At 44.9% G+C, this 19,345-nt stretch overlaps 1 protein-coding gene across 6 annotated transcripts in view; it reads right to left on the bottom strand.

Annotated features, from left to right (window-relative positions):
- NTRK3 (neurotrophic receptor tyrosine kinase 3) overlaps nucleotides 1-19,345 on the bottom strand; it is a 1,004,345-nt gene that overhangs the window by 617,462 nt on the left and 367,538 nt on the right. Inside the window, exon 1 of one of the 6 annotated variants that reach the window (XM_033920397.1) lies at nucleotides 7,962-8,203. The exons of 4 other annotated variants lie outside the window; for them this stretch is intronic. In XM_033920397.1, the coding sequence (XP_033776288.1) occupies nucleotides 7,962-8,200 (239 nt within the window). In that variant the 5' untranslated portion in view covers nucleotides 8,201-8,203. Of the gene's footprint in view, nucleotides 1-7,961; nucleotides 8,204-19,345 lie in introns of those variants that run through there. One more of the 6 variants, XM_033920398.1, reaches the window with a different exon arrangement.

The raw sequence follows: 19,345 nt of genomic DNA, 5'->3' as shown, positions 1-19,345 counted from the left end.
CAAGATTTTACAAACACCCAGAACACCAATAAAATCTTGTATTCAACTGTGAGCACAACAACTTATGCCAGGGGCATAGTAAGGGGGTGCAGGGGGAGGACCGCCCCAGGCACCAACTCAGTGGGGGCGCTTACACCTCTCCGCCCCCACCCTGCCACACTACGGCTACCTTCGCACCATCCCTCCACCCTCCCACCCCGTACCTCCATATTATCCTCGCTAGTGCGAGCAACTTCTACCTGTTCCTCGTGCCAGCCTGGTTCCCCTCTGAATCACTTCCGGGTCACGGAGCCAGGAAGTGACGTCAGAGGGAATCCCAACGCTGGTGCGAGGAGCACGCTTGCAGAAGCCACTCGCGCTTGCAAAGATTAAGGCCCTCTTTTACAAAGGCGCGCTAAGCGTTTTAGAACAGATTTAGCGTGTGCTAAATCGACACGTGCCCTAACCGCTAACGCGTCCGTAGGATAACATGCACGCGTTAGCATATAGAGCGCGTTTAGCGCACGCTATAAAGCTTAGCGCACCTTTGTATAAGAGGGGGTAAGATGTACAGGGTGGAGGGAGAGCGCAAGTGTGGAGTAGAGGGCGTGAAGGAGATGGGGGGCACAGAAGGAGTGGGGTTGCAGGGTCACCGCCCTGGGCGCCTCCTACCCTTATTACACTACTGATCCCCGCCCCTGACCTGCTCACGCCCCCCTCCCATGGCAATGCCCTTTTGAGTTGCGTAGAATCCAATTTAGTTTCCACTGTTACAAACTAGCGCGTAGTCAGCTCGGTGCCCTTATTAAACGCTTATTAACGCCAATAAATTAAAATTATTGGAGCCCCATTAACTAATTATTGTGGGCACTAATATGACATTTGGATCCAATTTGGGGTGCTCAAGATTAGGCGACCTTTATGGAATCCAGAAGAGAGTGTTGGGTTTGCGCCCCTAGGGGGAGCTCTGATTTGAGGTCCTTTAATCGTTAGTTTTTCAGTGAAAGAAATAAACGATTATGCGATCCTGCTTTGTCCCAACTTCAGCATGCTCTTATGCAACCATCTGCGTGCTCAGGCAGGGTCATCTTCCGCTCTGACCTGCTCATTTCATTTGGACCTGACGAAGGCCATTATTGCCCGTAAGCTAGTTAAGAAGTGCATTAAATTAATTCAATACGTTGGGATTTATTGATCGGTTTAACATACGTTCAAGTGACCAAGCATGGCAACTATTTATATGAAACAAAGCAATCTAAATGTTTCATTGTACTTGGTTCGTAGAAGTTTATAGCAGTTTTTCAGGTTACCCTGTACAAATCACAAGATATTTAAGTTATGTGGTTAATTCACAGAATAGCTCTTAGGTGAAATTTTCACAATTATGTATGTTTATGCAGACCCAGAAATGTCATTACACTTCTACCTCCGAATCCGCGGGTTTAGTACTCGTGAATTCAGTTATTCGCAATTTTTTGCCTCCTATTTTTTTTAAGGCTGAATCGGATCCATCACTGCATCCCGGACCTCCCCAGACCTTACCTAGTGGTCTGGTGGTGACGCGGGGGAGAAGTGATCTTCCTATGCTCCTGCTCCGTGCAGAGCCGTCATCAAAGATGGCTGCTTTGAGTTCCCGTTGTAGTCTCTTGAGACCGCGGGAACTCACGGCGGCCATTTTTGATGATGGCTCTGCATGGGGCAGGAGTGTAGAAAGATTGCTCCTGCCCCGCGTCACCGCTAGACCACCAGGTAAAGGTCTGGGGAGATCCGGGAACGCAGGAGGGAGGCGGGAGTGGGTCAGAGTCGGCCCTAAAAGTTAGCCACGATTTTCCTTATTCGCGAGCCGGCTCTGCCCCTAACCCTCGCAGATTCAGAGGGAGAAGTGTATTCTAAACATTTATGTATGTAAGATGCGTAGAAATGTTACAATCCACGTTACAGAATTATCCCCTTTTATGTTTATCTTGGAACAACTTGTTGTCTACTCATACTCCATGCAAATAAAAGGTTTTTTCCCCCCCATACTGCCTTTCTGTGGAACAACCAAAGCTGTTTATATTTATTAAGAATATGGGAATTGCCATACTGGGACAGACCGAAGGTCCATCAAACCCAGTATCCTGTTTCCAACAGTGGCCAATCCAGGTCCCAAGTACCTGGTAGAAACCCAAAGAGTAGCAATATTCCAGAACTGAGATTGTGATGTCATCATGCCTCATTCCACCAATGCCTAAGAGCCAACCTCAGCAGTGATGTCACAATGGCTTGACTGTCCTATACTTGGCTCACTTAAGAATTTCCATACTGAGACAGACCGAAGGTCCATCAAGCCCAGCATCCTGCTTCCAACAGTGGCCAACCCAGGTCCCAAGTACCTACCTAGATCCCAAGGAGTAAAACAGATTTTATGCTGCTTATCCTAGGAATAAGCAGTAGATTTCCCCAGGCTATCTCAATAATGGCTTATGGACTTCTCTTCAGGAAATTATCCAAACCTTTTTTAAACCCTGCTAAGCTGATTTCATCACACTTTCCGGCAACGAATTTCAGAGTTTAGTTACATGTTATGTGAAGAAATATTTTCTCCGGTTTGTTTTAAATCTACTACTTAGTATGCAGGCATTTTTTTCTGTCCTTACTGGGTTTACCATCTAAGGGGTCCTTTTACTAAGGCGCGCTAGATTTTTTAGTGTGTGCTAAAACAGTTAGCGCGCCTTACTAAAAAGACCCCTAAATTTTCTTCCTGGCCAATATAAGGCTGAGGCCCAAATTCTTAATATAGCGCTTTAAGTTGTGCATACAAATCAGATCACACAGCTGATTTGTGCTAACTGGCACTAGAAGTTGCACGCACAACTCGGTAGGCACATTCTCTAAAGTCAGTTCTAGTGTGTGAATCTGAAAAGGAGGCATGGCCAGGGGATGATCATTGAAAGATTTTGGGCAAAGACTAGGGGGACACTCGATGAAGTTACAGGGAAATACGTTTAAATCCAATAGGAGGAATTTTTTTTTTTCACTTAGAGAATAGTTAAGCTCTGGAACGCCAGAGGGTGTGGTAAGAGCGGATAGCGTAGCTGGTTTAAAGGAAGGTTTGGACAAATTCCTGGAGGAAAAGTCCATAGTCTGTTATTGAGACAGACATGGGGGAAGCCAATGCTTGCCCTGGATCGGTAGCATGGAATGTTGCTACTCTTTGGGTTTTGGCCAGGTACTAGTGACCTGGATTGGCCACCGTGAAGATGGGCTACAGGGCAACATGGAACATTTATCTGACCCAGTATGGCTATTGTTATGTTCATACCTGACCCTATAGGACCAATTAAGCCATTGTAACATCATTGATGAGGTTGGAAATGAGGCATTATGACATCACAATCTCAGCTCTGGAATGTTGCTCTCATTGGAGTTCCGGAATCTTGCTATTCTTTGCATTACTGGATGCTGGAATGTTGCTACTCTTTGGATTTTGGCCAGGTACTAGGGACTTGGATTGGCCACTGTGAGAACGGGCTACTGGGCTTGATGGACCACTGGTCTGACCCAGTATGGCTATTCTTATGTTCCTACATGAACCAAATATAGGACAATTAAGCCATTGTGACATCACTGATGAGGTTGGCTCTGAGGCACTGTGGACTGAGGCATTATGACATCACAATCTCACCACTGGAATGTTGCTCTCGCTGGAGTTCCAGAATCTTGCTATTCTTTGAGATGCTGGAATGTTGCTACTCCTTGGGTTTTGGCCAGGTAGTAGGGACCTGGATTGGCCACCGTGAGAATGGGCAACTGGGCATAATGGACCTTTTGTCTGACCCAGTAAGGCTATTCTTATGTTCTTATGTTATGCTCTTGTGCCTGATGGTGCCTAGATTACTGGAAAATGGGATAAAAATAGGCAGGTTTCTGGCATCTTGCAGTTCAGGAAGATAGTTAAGACTTGGCTATTGGAGAAAATGTTTTTCTAATTATTTGATTTTTAGTATTACTCTACCTTTCTTATCTTCTTTTGATTGAAGTTTGTTGACTTAGGCTCTGTTCTTAATGCCTATTATGATGTTAAAATGTTATTTTTAGTCTTTATTTATTTTATGTTTCAATGTTTTTATTATATTTTGTTTGGTATGATATTTCATTCTCTATGTTATGCTGTTACAAACCTAGAACTGTAGGATATGCGGGTTATACATTTTTAAATAAATAAATAAATTAAATATGGTACATTATGACAAGACCAATGCATTAACCCTCCCCCCCCCCCTTTTTACAAAACTGTGATAGCTTTTTTTTAGCACAGGCTGGCACACTGAATGTTCTGCGCTGCTCCCGATGCTCATAGGACCTTATGGTGTTGGGAGCAGCTCAGAGCATTCAGCGCACCAGCCTACACTAACAAACGCTATAATGGGTTTTTTTGGGTTTTTTTTAAAGGGGGGGGATGAGAACTACACATGGATTCTCTCTTAAGAGTTCCCAGTTCTAGAACAGCCCATAAAGCCCAAAAGTTGATTGAGCTCAAGTTGCCCATCCTGAACAGTGAGTGATGTCCAAAAGGCACGCCGATATGATTGGGAGTCTCTCAAAACCCATCCTGACGCTCTCTTCCATCAGTCATTCGATGCATGTAATGGATTGTGCTACAAATTAATTGTGGTCCATTATCTCTACCAGCCTTATTGAATCTACATCCCTGACCTTGGATCCGTGTGTGTGTGCAACAAACATCATCTTTCTATGCCCATGCAGAATCTAAAACAGGAAGAGTGGGCCTTTCAGCTTTTCAGAAAGAAAAATGAGAAAAACAGACATTAGAGTAGTAATTAACTGAGACTTCTCGTCAACTCAATTCATAAATAAGCATCATTAACACTAAATTAGTTACACAGGCTTTGATTATGAATGTTGCATCAATTGAGCTCCTATCAGCAAAATATAATTTAATATATGAATATACAGAGCAGGTAAGCATATACAAACGTCCATGTTCGGGGGAGGGGGGGTTTGGGGGAGGGAAATCCAGATGGATCATGGGACATAAAGAGGCACAAAAACACATCTACATATCTAGAAAAACATACATATGAAGAAATAACAGCAAATGAACATCTGATATCACTGTGCAGAGGGTATATGAGAACTTCTAAAATAGCCTGCAAATGTCCACAATGTCTAGTTCAACGAAACAGTAACAATACTTATGTATTTTTGATCAAAAGGCAGAAAATGCAGTTTCCTGGGCGCCCTCATCCTGAGGATTTCGTAACAACCTTTTCTTGGGTTTTTACCACTCTTTGCTGTGGATGGGGAGAGGGACCCAAGAGACCGTAACACATTTCAAGAGCAGGCTATCAAGCCAATGCGATGTTGACATGCAATGCAATGCGAAATGGCCATCTGTGTACTTAAATTCCCATCGGGTGCCATCTAAACTGTACTAGACATCAAGCGAACAGATCTCCAACAGTAACGGCGTTGTTCCGAAAGTGTTCGGTCGTGCCATGAGGTACTTCAGTACTAGTGCCATTAGACGGGTCAAACAACTGAATGCGAAAAACGAAGAGGTAGTGAAATTCTGGGCTTCTCACCCATGCAAAATAGCTCGCCCTCGGAAGCAACAGTAGGGTAGGTGCCCGTTCCAATGCTGCTCAGCCATTATCTTGCAACGACGTTCCACCCAAGAGCAAATGATTTCTGAGCCCTGAAACCTTCTGAATCTTCACGCTTAAAAAAAACCACAACCACCAACAACCAAAATCCACACATAGCTTCTTTTATAGTTGGGGGTGTTGCCTTTGTCTTAATCTTTCTCCAACAACTAGGAGATGTCTGTGATTCCCCGACACAGTCCTCCTGCCTTGTGAATGTAATGAGTTAGCTGTTTCCATGGGCTATAGCAGATGACTCGGAATTCTAACTCATGGTGCCATACTGGAAACACGAAGGGAGGTGGAGTCAAGAGCCAAAACTCGGAAGCCCTCCCTTCACAGCTCCAGCACAGCAGAGGTATTTACATGAAATATCGCCTGGCCCTTCTGTCAATCTCACGACCTGTAGCAAAAATGACTACAAAACGTGCTTTGAACAAAAAAAATAATAATAATAATCAGAAGAAATATTTTGGTCTTTAGAAACTGCTCTCCTTTACAAAGCCACGCTGGCGTTTTTAGCGCCGGCCACCGCGGTAACTGCTCCGACGCTCATGGAATTCCTAGGAGCGTCCGAGCTGTTACCGCTGCGGCCAGCCCTAAAAAAAGCGGCTTTGTAAAGGAGGGGGATAATTGACATGTACTTGAGATTTGGAGATTCCTGGAGCTGCACTTTTAAAAATCCGATGTTGTCCAAGTTAAAACGCCTTTGGAAATATCCATCTAAAATTTTCAGCACGCAGTCCGCTCCACTGGGCTATTAGTCCCTTCCACATTCTGCACTTTTCTTTCAAATTCCTTTACCATCGGTTTATATACAGATCCAGCACTGGTGATTTGCTGCACCACCCCTACTTCAATACAACCTGTCAGATGCTTGGTGTTCTCATCATTGTACCGAGGAGCTTAAAAGCAAAAAAAAATTCCAAATACAGCCTGCCCATAATCATTCCATTCCAACTGTATATATAGGGAAGAAATTGTATGCAGAAGAAAAGCGAACAACATGGCAAAAAAAAAAAAAGAGACATTTTAATTTTAATGGGGATTTGCTAGAAAGAGACCACACTCTGAACACTGGACAGTCTCTTTTTTTTTTTTTTTTCTGGAGCCAGACCTGAAAAAGAAAAGACTAGACGACTGTTCGTGGCGCAAGAAACCTGTTAACGGCGGCATCGCTGTACTGGTTTTGGCCACCTTTATCCTAGGAAGGCAGGACACGAGTTCATTTAAAGTGGCATTTCAATTATTCTTTGGGGCTTTGCAGCCAATTTCACTGTGACAAAACACTCGCCGCCTCTGGAAAGGGATTATCCAAAGCTACAGCACGTCCTGTCTGTCTCGGACTGTTTCTCAAGTGCAATAAAGAATTAACCCCTCATGGGACGGAACCGATTGCCCAAAGGGGGGCAATCCTCCCAGCGGCTTGACTTTTAACACTGACATGGGGGAATAAGGCATGAGATGATAATTCCAAGGCAAAGGCGAACGTATATACAAAAAATAAAAATAAAAAAAACCAACCATCTTTATGTGTCTGAGGACATGATGCAAGGAAGAAAAATATTGACATACAATTTTTTTTTTTTCTCTTAAACTCCTCATTACAGGTAAAGTAATATCTTCCGTGTTCTAATTTTTCCCACAACAAAGTATTAGCATTCAAAGATAGATGGATAGTGCATTTCATTGTAGAGGTATGAGCCTGATATGAACCAGATTATCGGAAAAGTCTTCTCAAATGTGAGAAGGCAGAAACCACCTTCAGCGTCTACAGTGTATGTAAGAGACTGTGTAAGTGTGTGTGTGTGGTAAACCAATGACAGCTGATTTGCCCATGGCCAGGCTAAGAACTTGTCTGCATTTCTTAGGGTTTTTGCTTTTTTTTAAAAAAAAAACCCCAAACAGAACAGAATATAATATAACACGCCAACAAGCTGTCACCTTGCTTCACCTTAGCATTCTCTCTGCTTATGGACTCAATCACGGTTCAGTGTATTCAGCTATGAGCTGCACCATTGGCTTTTGGCGACACTAGGACGTGAGAACTGGTGTCATAATATTCAGCATTTTTCCAACAGGCACAAAATGGACGAAATGTGCCTTTCAATTGGGGGGGTGAGAGGGAGCCTTAACCAAAAAAGCACCGTGGAAGTGAAAACCGCAGGTGGAGCATTGGTCCTCTATAAGCAATGCAACTGAGTTACACCTGAAAACTATCTGCAGCTGTAACTCCCCCCCACTCCCCCCCCCCATGCTTTACAACTTAGCTTAACCAATGTAGCCCCTATTTCTGGAGGGATGGGAGTAGCCCAAAAAAGGCCCTGGACTTACATTGAAGTGATATTCCTGGAGATGTCGGTGATGTTGACGCCGTTGCTGCTCCCCGACTCCTGCCCTTCCAAGAGGGGGAAGATGTTGCCATCATCCGGCTTTCGGCAGCCGATTTCGGTCTCGCTGCACGCACAGTTAGGAGGGCAAGCCGACACCGAACCCGAATAGTCCAGCCAAACGCTCCACAGCAAGAAAATCCTCCAGAAACGGCACTTGGTTGGGCAAAAAGACACATCCATCTCCGACAGTTGCTTTTTAACCCGAAGAAAGGGGGGGAAGGAAACCAAGGCGGGGGGGAGGGGGAGAGGGGGGGGAAAGCCTCCCCTGTGCGACTTGATCAGCAATCAGATGCAAAATCCTCCAGGAGCTAAACCCATTTTGCCAAACGGTTCAGGAGCCCAGTTCTCTGAAGTACATAGTGAATCTGTCGACCCCCCCCCTGAGTGGCGTCGATTCCAGGTTGTTGGGGGAGGGGGGGTTCCCCCAGGACGTCTGAGAGACTTCTGAAAATCGCAACAGAAGATAAGAAATAAAATAATAACAATAAAAAAAAAATAACAAAAAAAAACCTGGGTGCTAAAGTCACCAAGTCCCACCTACTAGGCAGAATTAAAATTGACACATCTGCAAAAAAAAAAAAGGTAGATGAAATCAGTGGAGAGGAGGACAAGATGCACACAAGATCAGAGAGATCAAACAGCACATTTTATAAGCTGGTCTGTACTCTTATGAAAATGCTCTAGACATCGCATCTAGCAGTTCAATAAAGGGAATATTTAAAAATAAATATCCCCCCCCCCCCACACACACACACACAGGCTGGGGACTGAAAGTCTGCACTGGTGAAAGAAGCAGCAAAGCCATATTCAGGGAAGTAAAAGTTCCAAGATGCGCTTACAATTATCAGAAAAATTAAAGCTCTCCCCCCTTCCCTCCCCCCCCAGGTTTTGCAGAAATCCACGACGCATCGAGAAATGGTTTCCAGCCAGGGAAATAAAAAGTCAAAAGCAGATAATAGATCTAAGCTCACAATAGTCATTTATTTCCCTAAAGAATCATAAAAAAAAAAGAGAGAAAATTGTGAAAAAAACGCAGCAGGGCTTTTGACAAACTACAGTGGAGGGGGGGGAGGGGGGAAACCCAGCTGATTTTAAGAACATATAATAAAAGTGAGCTGCAATCAGAAGAGATGTCTTTTGAATTCCCTCTACAGCAAATTCTGCAGTCAGGCCTGAACCGACCCCCCCCCCTCCACCCCCTCCAGCAACTCTTAGAAAATTAGAGGAAAAAAAAAAAGACCCAAACCTTTTTTTTTTTTGGTGGATTACAGCGAGGGACAGCTAAAGAAACAGCCTCGGAAGGAGCCCGTTGTGATGGGCAAATTAAGATGCATGGAGCATTTTTGGCAAGCACCGACTCCAAGTGATCACAGCTAGGCTTTAATTCGCTCTGCCCTTCATCACCCCTTCCTTGGATGCCTTTGCTAGTACTCTGCTGCTCTCGCCCCCCCCCTCACACACCCCACAAACCCCCCACCCCCAAGCACCGGCCAAGAATGGACACCCAAGGATAAAAGAAGATGAACCTGCAAAGGAGGAGGAGGGGGAGGACAGGTGCACCCAGCCTTCCAAAAACCTGCACGCTTCTGTATCCAGAGAGGAGCTGCTGTCGCCCGTCCAAAGGAGGAGAGAAGGAAAAAAAAAAAAAAAAAGAAAAGCCGAGCGCCTCAGCTGTTTACTGAGAGCGAGAGAATCAAAGCAGTGTGATCCTGACGAGGAGGGAGAGACGGGGGCGAAAGGAAAAGGGAGGAGGCGAGGCGGGCACGCACGCTCGCACCACCCGCACCAGCGATTTCTGGATGCCGAGAGGCAAGACAAGAGACTCACCCTGCTCGCAACGGGAGCTGAAACTTAAAGCTCCCCCCCTCCCCGCCACACACTTGTTGGTGATGCCCATGGAAACAGAAAAGAGGGGGGGGTATGCATCTCACAGGAAACCAAAAATAAAAGCTTAGTTTGTTCTTCATAAAAACCAGCACGTTCTAAACCTACATTTATTTTTCTTATGCCTTAGCAAGATTTTTTTTTTTTTAAAGGGGGGGGTAAAGGGGGGTTGGGCTCTGTTTCACACTGCCTGTGTGAATGCTGAGATTGAACAAAGATCATTGATTGCTTCAGAGATTACCAAAACGCTGGGCTCTACTGCCCTCTAAGAAGACCATCGTCCATGCAAGCAGGTGTTCCTAGATTTGATGTCATCATAGCTTGGGGTGGGTTATTTTTTTTTCTCTCTCTCTCTCTCTGATATTGAATCTATATAATAAAGTGCGCTGAAGGGTTAATCCATGCTACGCTGCGCCGGGCTAGGTTTAGTAAAAGACACAGAAAAAAAAGGATCCCGCGGACCCCGCAGATCTCTCCTTTACAAGAAAGCGGTTGTGGCATGGTGTCCTCAGGGATCCTCGTTTTAACTCTCACAGACCTCACGGACCCTGCTCACCCCACCAGCGGGATCCGTGAGGTCCATGAGAGTTAAAACGAGGATCCATAGGGCGAGCGAGATCTGTGAGGTCGGTGGGAGTAAAAAAAAAATGGGGACCTCCATGCCACAGCCATTTTCTTTTTAAGGCCATGTGCTTTTAGATCCGTGGGGGGTCCGCTTTTTAACGTCTACCCTTGCTGGTTTCTTTTCCGTTTGTGGTTGGGATCGCAGGTGCTAAATACAGTGCGCTTTTCCTGCTCTCTCATCCTAGCTCTCCCTTTCTGTTGTGCCCAGATTTTCTGCACCCCAGTGCCCCAAATGCCTTCTACCCGGGGGGCCCCCTGGATCCCTTGGCGCTAAAGCGCAGGCCTTAAAAAGAAAGTGTCCACAGGGATCCTTTTTTAACTTCCGCAGGCCTCGCAGATCCTGCTTACCTCCAAGGTAAGCAGAGTTTTAAGGCCATGCGAGAGAGAACCGCAAGGTCGGTGGGGTCCGCGGAATCCTCGTTTTACCCAGTCCCTGAAAAAAAAATCACTCTGGCACTCTAAGTAGGGCATTATTTATAAAATAGTTCTTCTCAGAGCCAAGTTCCATGCAAAGTTTGGGTGCAAGGATTTACATCAACTGAAACCTGGGGTAAATCTTATTGTGTACGTTAGGTGTGGATCCCCCGAATCTTCAGTGAACGCTCTTGACCCTCCCATGGCCATAACTCCTTTTCAGATGCATGCTAAAAGATTTGTGTGACGATCTTTATAGATTAGTGTGTAGCATGATACATGCATAAGAACATAAGAATAGTATTACTGGGTTAGACCAATGGTCCATCAAGTCCAGTAGCCCGCTCTCACGGTGGCCAATCCAGGTCACTAGTACCTGGCCAAAACCCAAGGAGTGGCAACATTCCAGCATCTCAAAGAATAGCAAGATTCCGGAACCCCAGTGAGAACAACATTCCAGAGCTTAGATTGTGATGTCATAATGCCTCAGAGCCAACCTCATCAGTGATGTCACCATGGCTTAATTGTCCTATATTTGGTTCACGTAGGAACATAAGAATAGCCTGACTGGGTCAGACCAATGGTCCATCAAGCCCAGTAGCCCATTCTCACGGTAGCCAATCCAGGTCACTAGTACCTGGCCAAAACCCAAGGAGTGGCAACATTCCAGCATCTCAAAGAATAGCAAGATTCCGGAACCCCAGTGAGAGCAACATTCCAGAGCTTAGATTGTGATGTCATAATGCCTCAGAGCCAACCTCATCAGTGATGTCACCATGGCTTAATTGTCCTATATTTGGTTCACGTAGGAACATAAGAATAGCCTGACTGGGTCAGACCAATGGTCCATCAAGCCCAGTAGCCCATTCTCACGGTAGCCAATCCAGGTCACTAGTACCTGGCCAAAACCCAAGGAGTGGCAACATTCCAGCATCTCAAAGAATAGCAAGATTCCGGAACCCCAGTGAGAGCAACATTCCAGAGCTTAGATTGTGATGTCATAATGCCTCAGAGCCAACCTCATCAGTGATGTCACCATGGCTTAATTGTCCTATATTTGGTTCACGTAGGAACATAAGAATAGCCTGACTGGGTCAGACCAATGGTCCATCAAGCCCAGTAGCCCATTCTCACGGTGGCCAATCCAGGTCACTAGTACCTGGCCAAAACCCAAGGAGTGGCAACATTCCAGCATCTCAAAGAATAGCAAGATTCCGGAACCCCAGTGAGAGCAACATTCCAGAGCTTAGATTGTGATGTCATAATGCCTCAGAGCCAACCTCACCAGTGATGTCACCATGGCTTAATTGTCCTATATTTGGTTCACGTAGGAACATAAGAATAGCCTTACTGGGTCAGACCAATGGTCCATCAAGTCCAGTAGCCCGCTCTCACGGTGGCCAATCCAGGTCACTAGTACCTGGCCAAAACCCAAGGAGTGGCAACATTCCAGCATCTCAAAGAATAGCAAGATTCCGGAACCCCAGTGAGAGCAACATTCCAGAGCTTAGATTGTGATGTCATAATGCCTCAGAGCCAACCTCATCAGTGATGTCACCATGGCTTAATTGTCCTATATTTGGTTCACGTAGGAACATAAGAATAGCCTTACTGGGTCAGACCAATGGTCCATCAAGTCCAGTAGCCCGCTCTCATGGTGGCCAATCCAGGTCACTAGTACCTGGCCAAAACCCAAGGAGTGGCAACATTCCAGCATCTCAAAGAATAGCAAGATTCCGGAACCCCAGTGAGAACAACATTCCAGAGCTTAGATTGTGATGTCATAATGCCTCAGAGCCAACCTCATCAGTGATGTCACCATGGCTTAATTGTCCTATATTTGGTTCACGTAGGAACATAAGAATAGCCTGACTGGGTCAGACCAATGGTCCATCAAGCCCAGTAGCCCATTCTCACGGTAGCCAATCCAGGTCACTAGTACCTGGCCAAAACCCAAGGAGTGGCAACATTCCAGCATCTCAAAGAATAGCAAGATTCCGGAACCCCAGTGAGAGCAACATTCCAGAGCTTAGATTGTGATGTCATAATGCCTCAGAGCCAACCTCATCAGTGATGTCACCATGGCTTAATTGTCCTATATTTGGTTCACGTAGGAACATAAGAATAGCCTGACTGGGTCAGACCAATGGTCCATCAAGCCCAGTAGCCCATTCTCACGGTAGCCAATCCAGGTCACTAGTACCTGGCCAAAACCCAAGGAGTGGCAACATTCCAGCATCTCAAAGAATAGCAAGATTCCGGAACCCCAGTGAGAGCAACATTCCAGAGCTTAGATTGTGATGTCATAATGCCTCAGAGCCAACCTCATCAGTGATGTCACCATGGCTTAATTGTCCTATATTTGGTTCACGTAGGAACATAAGAATAGCCTGACTGGGTCAGACCAATGGTCCATCAAGCCCAGTAGCCCATTCTCACGGTGGCCAATCCAGGTCACTAGTACCTGGCCAAAACCCAAGGAGTGGCAACATTCCAGCATCTCAAAGAATAGCAAGATTCCGGAACCCCAGTGAGAGCAACATTCCAGAGCTTAGATTGTGATGTCATAATGCCTCAGAGCCAACCTCATCAGTGATGTCACCATGGCTTAATTGTCCTATATTTGGTTCACGTAGGAACATAAGAATAGCCTTACTGGGTCAGACCAATGGTCCATCAAGTCCAGTAGCCCGCTCTCACGGTGGCCAATCCAGGTCACTAGTACCTGGCCAAAACCCAAGGAGTGGCAACATTCCAGCATCTCAAAGAATAGCAAGATTCCGGAACCCCAGTGAGAGCAACATTCCAGAGCTTAGATTGTGATGTCATAATGCCTCAGAGCCAACCTCATCAGTGATGTCACCATGGCTTAATTGTCCTATATTTGGTTCACGTAGGAACATAAGAATAGCCTTACTGGGTCAGACCAATGGTCCATCAAGTCCAGTAGCCCGCTCTCATGGTGGCCAATCCAGGTCACTAGTACCTGGCCAAAACCCAAGGAGTGGCAACATTCCAGCATCTCAAAGAATAGCAAGATTCCGGAACCCCAGTGAGAGCAACATTCCAGAGCTTAGATTGTGATGTCATAATGCCTCAGAGCCAACCTCATCAGTGATGTCACCATGGCTTAATTGTCCTATATTTGGTTCACGTAGGAACATAAGAATAGCCTGACTGGGTCAGACCAATGGTCCATCAAGCCCAGTAGCCCATTCTCACGGTGGCCAATCCAGGTTACTAGTACCTGGCCAAAATCAAAATTGTTGCCAATTAACACCAATAATTGATTGCTACCACCCAATTAGTTGCACTGATTGACAGGTCAGCCAATTTTAGTGATCCACACATCTCAGAATAGCATATCTCAGATAAGCGTGCAATTTTGCAAGGCATTTATACAGCCTGTAGTCAGATCCTGTTGACTTGTGCTTCATATGGTGCATTGGCCTTTGATAACATGGCTGCATACCCTATACCAAAAAAAAACAAGTTTACTAATATTTTGCAGCCAGCGACCGACACTTAATAATACACAAAAATATTAACAAACGGGTCTCTAAGTTCTAGAAGAGATCCACACGCAAGAAAGGATCAACCTCTCCCAAGTATTGCCCCAAGGGACGAGTGTGTGGCACAGTGGACAGAACTACAGCCTTAGCACCTTGAAGTTGTAGGCTCAAATCCCACTCTACTCCTTGTGACTCCCAGCAAGTCGCCCAATCCCCCCACTTGCCCCAGGTACATTAGGTAGAGGCGTGAGCCCACCAGGACAGATAGGGGGGAAAATGCTCAAGTACCCAAATGTAAACCTCTTAGGCTTCCTTTTACGAAACTGTGATAGCGTTTTTAGTGCGTGCAGGGATTTTTAGCATGCACTAAACCCATGCTAGGCGGCTAGAACTAACGCCAGCTCAATGCTGGCATTAAGGTCTAGCGTGCGCGGCAATACAGCACACGCTAAGCGCGCACTAAAACCGCTATCGCAGCTCAGTAAAAGGAGCCCTATAAGTGGTCTATACATACATTAAATAAATAAATATTCTCATTGGCCCTATATATCGGAAAAAGGGACGAGAAGAAAAAAAATCTCCCACACCAGAAGAAAAAAAAAATTCCCGGCCCAAATAAATGGTGCAGCTTACTCAATATATATAAAACAAAGTCACTGAGCACAAAATAAAAAAAAAAAACAAACAGAAAAAATAAATTCAAACGAAGAACAAAATCAAAAATAAAGCTTAAGTCAAACATTTGCAAATGCTGTGACTACTCAAGTCTTCTACAACTATTTCCAATATCTCTTTTTAAAAAATGTAGCTTATAATCAATTGCATTACTCAAAAAACAACCCAGCCCCCAATAAGAGAGGATAAGAAACCACTTAGGCCCCCATTTACTAAGCCGTGGTAGAGGTTTTTATTGTGGCCTGGAGTGGTAAATGCTCCGATACTGCAACGAAGATCATAGGAATTAAAGGCCTATCGGAGCAGCGTTGGGGGGGGGGGGGGTAAACAATATAAGGGGGGTAAAAAATATAAGAAAAACAAGACACGATACAGTTTTTTTCTTTTTGGTAATTAAGGTGATCTCAACCAAAAACCAGATCCGGGTGCAGAAAAGTTCTTAGCCCAGCCAACCAACTTTCTAAATTCTGAGTGTTATTTTGCCACTGTAGCTGAAAAGAGGGTTATCGTATATCCTTAAGTGCCAATTTGCAGAAGCAAAATTACATTTTGACATTGTTTCAGATCATTGATTGAACCATATCCACGTCATTCTCTTCTTGGTTGGGCTGAGAACTTTTCAGCACCCCTTGGCCGTATGAAGAGTTTCAGTCTCTGGTAACCAGAGCTGAGATTGTGATGTCATAATGCTTCATTCCACCAATAAGAGCCAACCTCAACAGTGATGTCACAATGGCTTGATTGTCCTAGACTTGACTCACTACGAGGGGGTGCTGAAAAGTTCTCAGCCCAACCAACCAACTTCCTAAATTCTGAGCGTTATTTTGCCACTGGAGCTGAAAAGAGGGTTATCTGATTTTGTAAAGTGCCAATTCTATGTTTTTGACATTTTTTCAGATCATCCACGTCATTTTCTTCTAGGTTAGGCTAAGAAGTTTTCAGCTCCTCCTTGTAGATAACATCATACAGCTTCATTATCCAAAAGCAATCTTTCCAATAGATCTGGCTCAAAGAATATATATCCCTTTTAAGGAAACATTACTATACATTTGACAAAGTAACTCATGAAAAACTTCTGAGGAAATTAAAGAGAGTTATGGGCTAGGAGGTAATGTCCTATTAAGAATTGGTTGACAGACAGAAAACAGATTAGGTTTAAATGGTCAGTATTCTCAGTGGAGAAGAGTAAATAGTGGGATTCCCCAAGGGTCTTTGATGGGACTGCTGCTTTTAACATAGTAACATAGTAGATGACGGCAGATAAAGACCCGAATGGTCCATCCAGTCTGCCCAACCTGATTCAATTTAAATTTATTTATTTTTTATTTTTTTCTTCTTAGCTATTTCTGGGCAAGAACCCAAAGCGTTACCCTGTACTGTGCTTGGGTTCCAGTCATCGAAGCCCTCCCCAGCCCATCCTCCACCAAACGGCCATTTACAGACACAGACCGTGCAAGTCTGCCCAGTACTGGCCTAGTTCAATATTTAATATTATTTTCTGATTCTAGATCCTCTGTGTTCATCCCACGCTTCTTTGAACTCAGTCACAGTTTTACTCTCCACCACCTCTCTCGGGAGCGCATTCCAGGCATCCACCACCCTCTCCGTAAAGTAGAATTTCCTAACATTGCCCCTGAATCTACCACCCCTCAACCTCAAATAATGTCCTCTGGTTTTACCATTTTCCTTTCTCTGGAAAAGATTTTGTTCTACGTTAATACCCTTCAATGATCTAGAGATGGGAAGAACTAGTGAGATAATTCAATTTGTTGACGATACAAAGTTGATTAAAGTTGTTAAATCGCAAGAGGATTGTGACAAATTGCAAGAGGACCTTGTGAGACGGGAAGACTGGGCATCAAAAGGGCAGATGACATTTAGGGCTCCTTTTACAAAAGCTGGCATTATTCTGGAAGCGTTACCGCGAAGGTTTAGCGCGCGGTCATTTAGTAAAAGGAGCCCTTAATGTGAGCAAGTGCAAAATGATGCAAGTGGGAAAGAGGAACCCGAACTATAGCTGCGTGATGCTGGGATCTGTTATGAGTCACTGCCCAGGAAAATGATCTGGGTGTCACTGTGGAGGATGCGTTGAAACCCTCAGCTCAATGTGTGGCGGCTGCTAAGAAAGCAAATAGAATGTTAAGAATTGAGGCGGTCCAGAGGAGGGCGACGAAAATGATAGGAGGCTTGCGCCAGAAGACGTATGAGGAGAGACTAGATGCCCTGAATATGTATACCCTAGAGGAAAGGAGAGACAGGGGAGATACGATTCAGACGTTCAGATACTTGAAGGGTATTAACGTAGAACAAAATCTTTTCCAGAGAAAGGAAAATGGTAAAACCAGAGGACATAATTTGAGGTTGAGGGGTGGTAGATTCAGGGGCAATGTTAGGAAATTCTACTTTACGGAGAGGGTGGTGGATGCCTGGAATGCGCTCCCGAGAGAGGTGGTGGAGAGGAAAACTGTGACTGAGTTCAAAGAAGCGTGGGATGAACACAGAAGATTTAGAATCAGAAAATAATATTAAATATTGAACTAGGCCAGTTACTGGGCAGACTTGCTCGGTCTGTGTCTGTGTATGGCCGTTTGGTGGAGGATGGGCTGGGGAGGGCTTCAATGGCTGGGAGGGTGTAGATGGGCTGGAGTAAGTCTTAACAGAGATTTCGGCAGTTGGAACCCAAGCACAGTACCGGGTAAAGCTTTGGATTCTCGCCCAGAAATAGCTAAGAAGAAAAAAAAAAAAAAAAAAAATTTAAATTGAATCAGGTTGGGCAGACTGGATGGACCATTCGGGTCTTTATCTGCCATCATCTACTATGTTACTATGTTAGAATTATCAGGAAAGAAATGGAAACAAAGATGAAAATGTTATAATGACCTGGTATCGCTCTATGGTAAGGCCGCACCGTATCTCAATAAAGATATAGAAGAATTAGAAAAGGTACAGAGAAGGGCGAGAAAAATGATAAAAGGGATGGGCTGACTTCCCTTTTCAGCTTGGAGAAGAGATGGCTCAGGGGTGATTTGATAGAGGCCTATAAAATAATGAGTGGCGTGGAAAGGGTAGATGTGAATCACTTGTTCACTGTTTCCAAAAATACTAGGACTAGGGGACATGCGGTGAAGCTACTAAGTAATAGATTTAAAACAAACCAGAGAAAATATTTCTTCACACAACTCTGAAATTCGTTGCCGGAGAATGTGGTGAAATCAGTTAGCTTAGCGGGGTTTAAAAAAAGGCTTGGATAATTTCCTAAAAGAGAAGTCCATAGGCCATTATTGAGATGGGTTGGGGGAATCCACTGCTTATTCCTAGCATAAGCAGCATAGAATCTGTTTTGCTACTTGGAATCTGGGTTGGCCACTGTTGGAAACAGGAGACCGGGCTTGATGGACCTTCAGTTTGTCCCAGTATGGCAACATTTATGTTCTTATGTGAGCCAAGTATAGGATAATGAAGCCATTGTGACATCACTGATGAGGTTGGCTCTTAGACATTAGTGGAATGAAGCATTATGACATCACAATCTCAGCTCTGGAATGTTGCTACTCTTTGGGACCTGGGTTGGCCACTGTTGGAAACGGGCTTGATGGACCTTCGTTCTGTCCCCGTATGGCAATTCTTATGTTACTTCTTTATCACAATGTAATCACTAAGGGCTCCTTTTACAAAGCCGCGCTAGCGGGATTAACGCGCGCGACTTTTCATCACGCGCTGGTCAAAAACTACCGCCTGCTCAAGAGGAGGCGGTAGCGGCCAGCGCGTCCGGCGGTTTAGCGTGCGCTATTACACGCGTTAAACCGCTAGCGCGCCTTTGTAAAAGGAGCCCTAAATGTGTCTTTATTATATTAATAATTGAGAGGAGGGTGGGGGGTGAAATAGATGATATTTTTTATTATTTGTATAAGAAATAGTGTGATCTCTGTAATATTTTATGTTCAATCAAATGTATTGCACTGTTTTAGTTTGAAAAATAATACAATTTTATAAAACCAGATGACAAATCTTCCATCCCTTCTCCACCTTGTGTTAGAGAGTTGCGTGGGGACAGAAATCCCACCCATCCCCGCCAGGATCCTCTCCGTTCCCACCCGTCCCCATCAGGATCCTCTCTGTCCCCACCTGTCCCCGTCAGGATCCTCTCTGTCCCCACCCATCCCCGTTAGGATCCTCTCCGTCCCCACCTGTCCCCGTCAGGATCCTCTCTGTCCCC

The sequence above is a fragment of the Geotrypetes seraphini genome, chromosome 14 (assembly GCF_902459505.1).
Source record: "Geotrypetes seraphini chromosome 14, aGeoSer1.1, whole genome shotgun sequence".
Taxonomy (NCBI): domain Eukaryota; kingdom Metazoa; phylum Chordata; class Amphibia; order Gymnophiona; family Dermophiidae; genus Geotrypetes; species Geotrypetes seraphini.
This window is presented reverse-complemented; position numbering and strand designations above follow the sequence as displayed.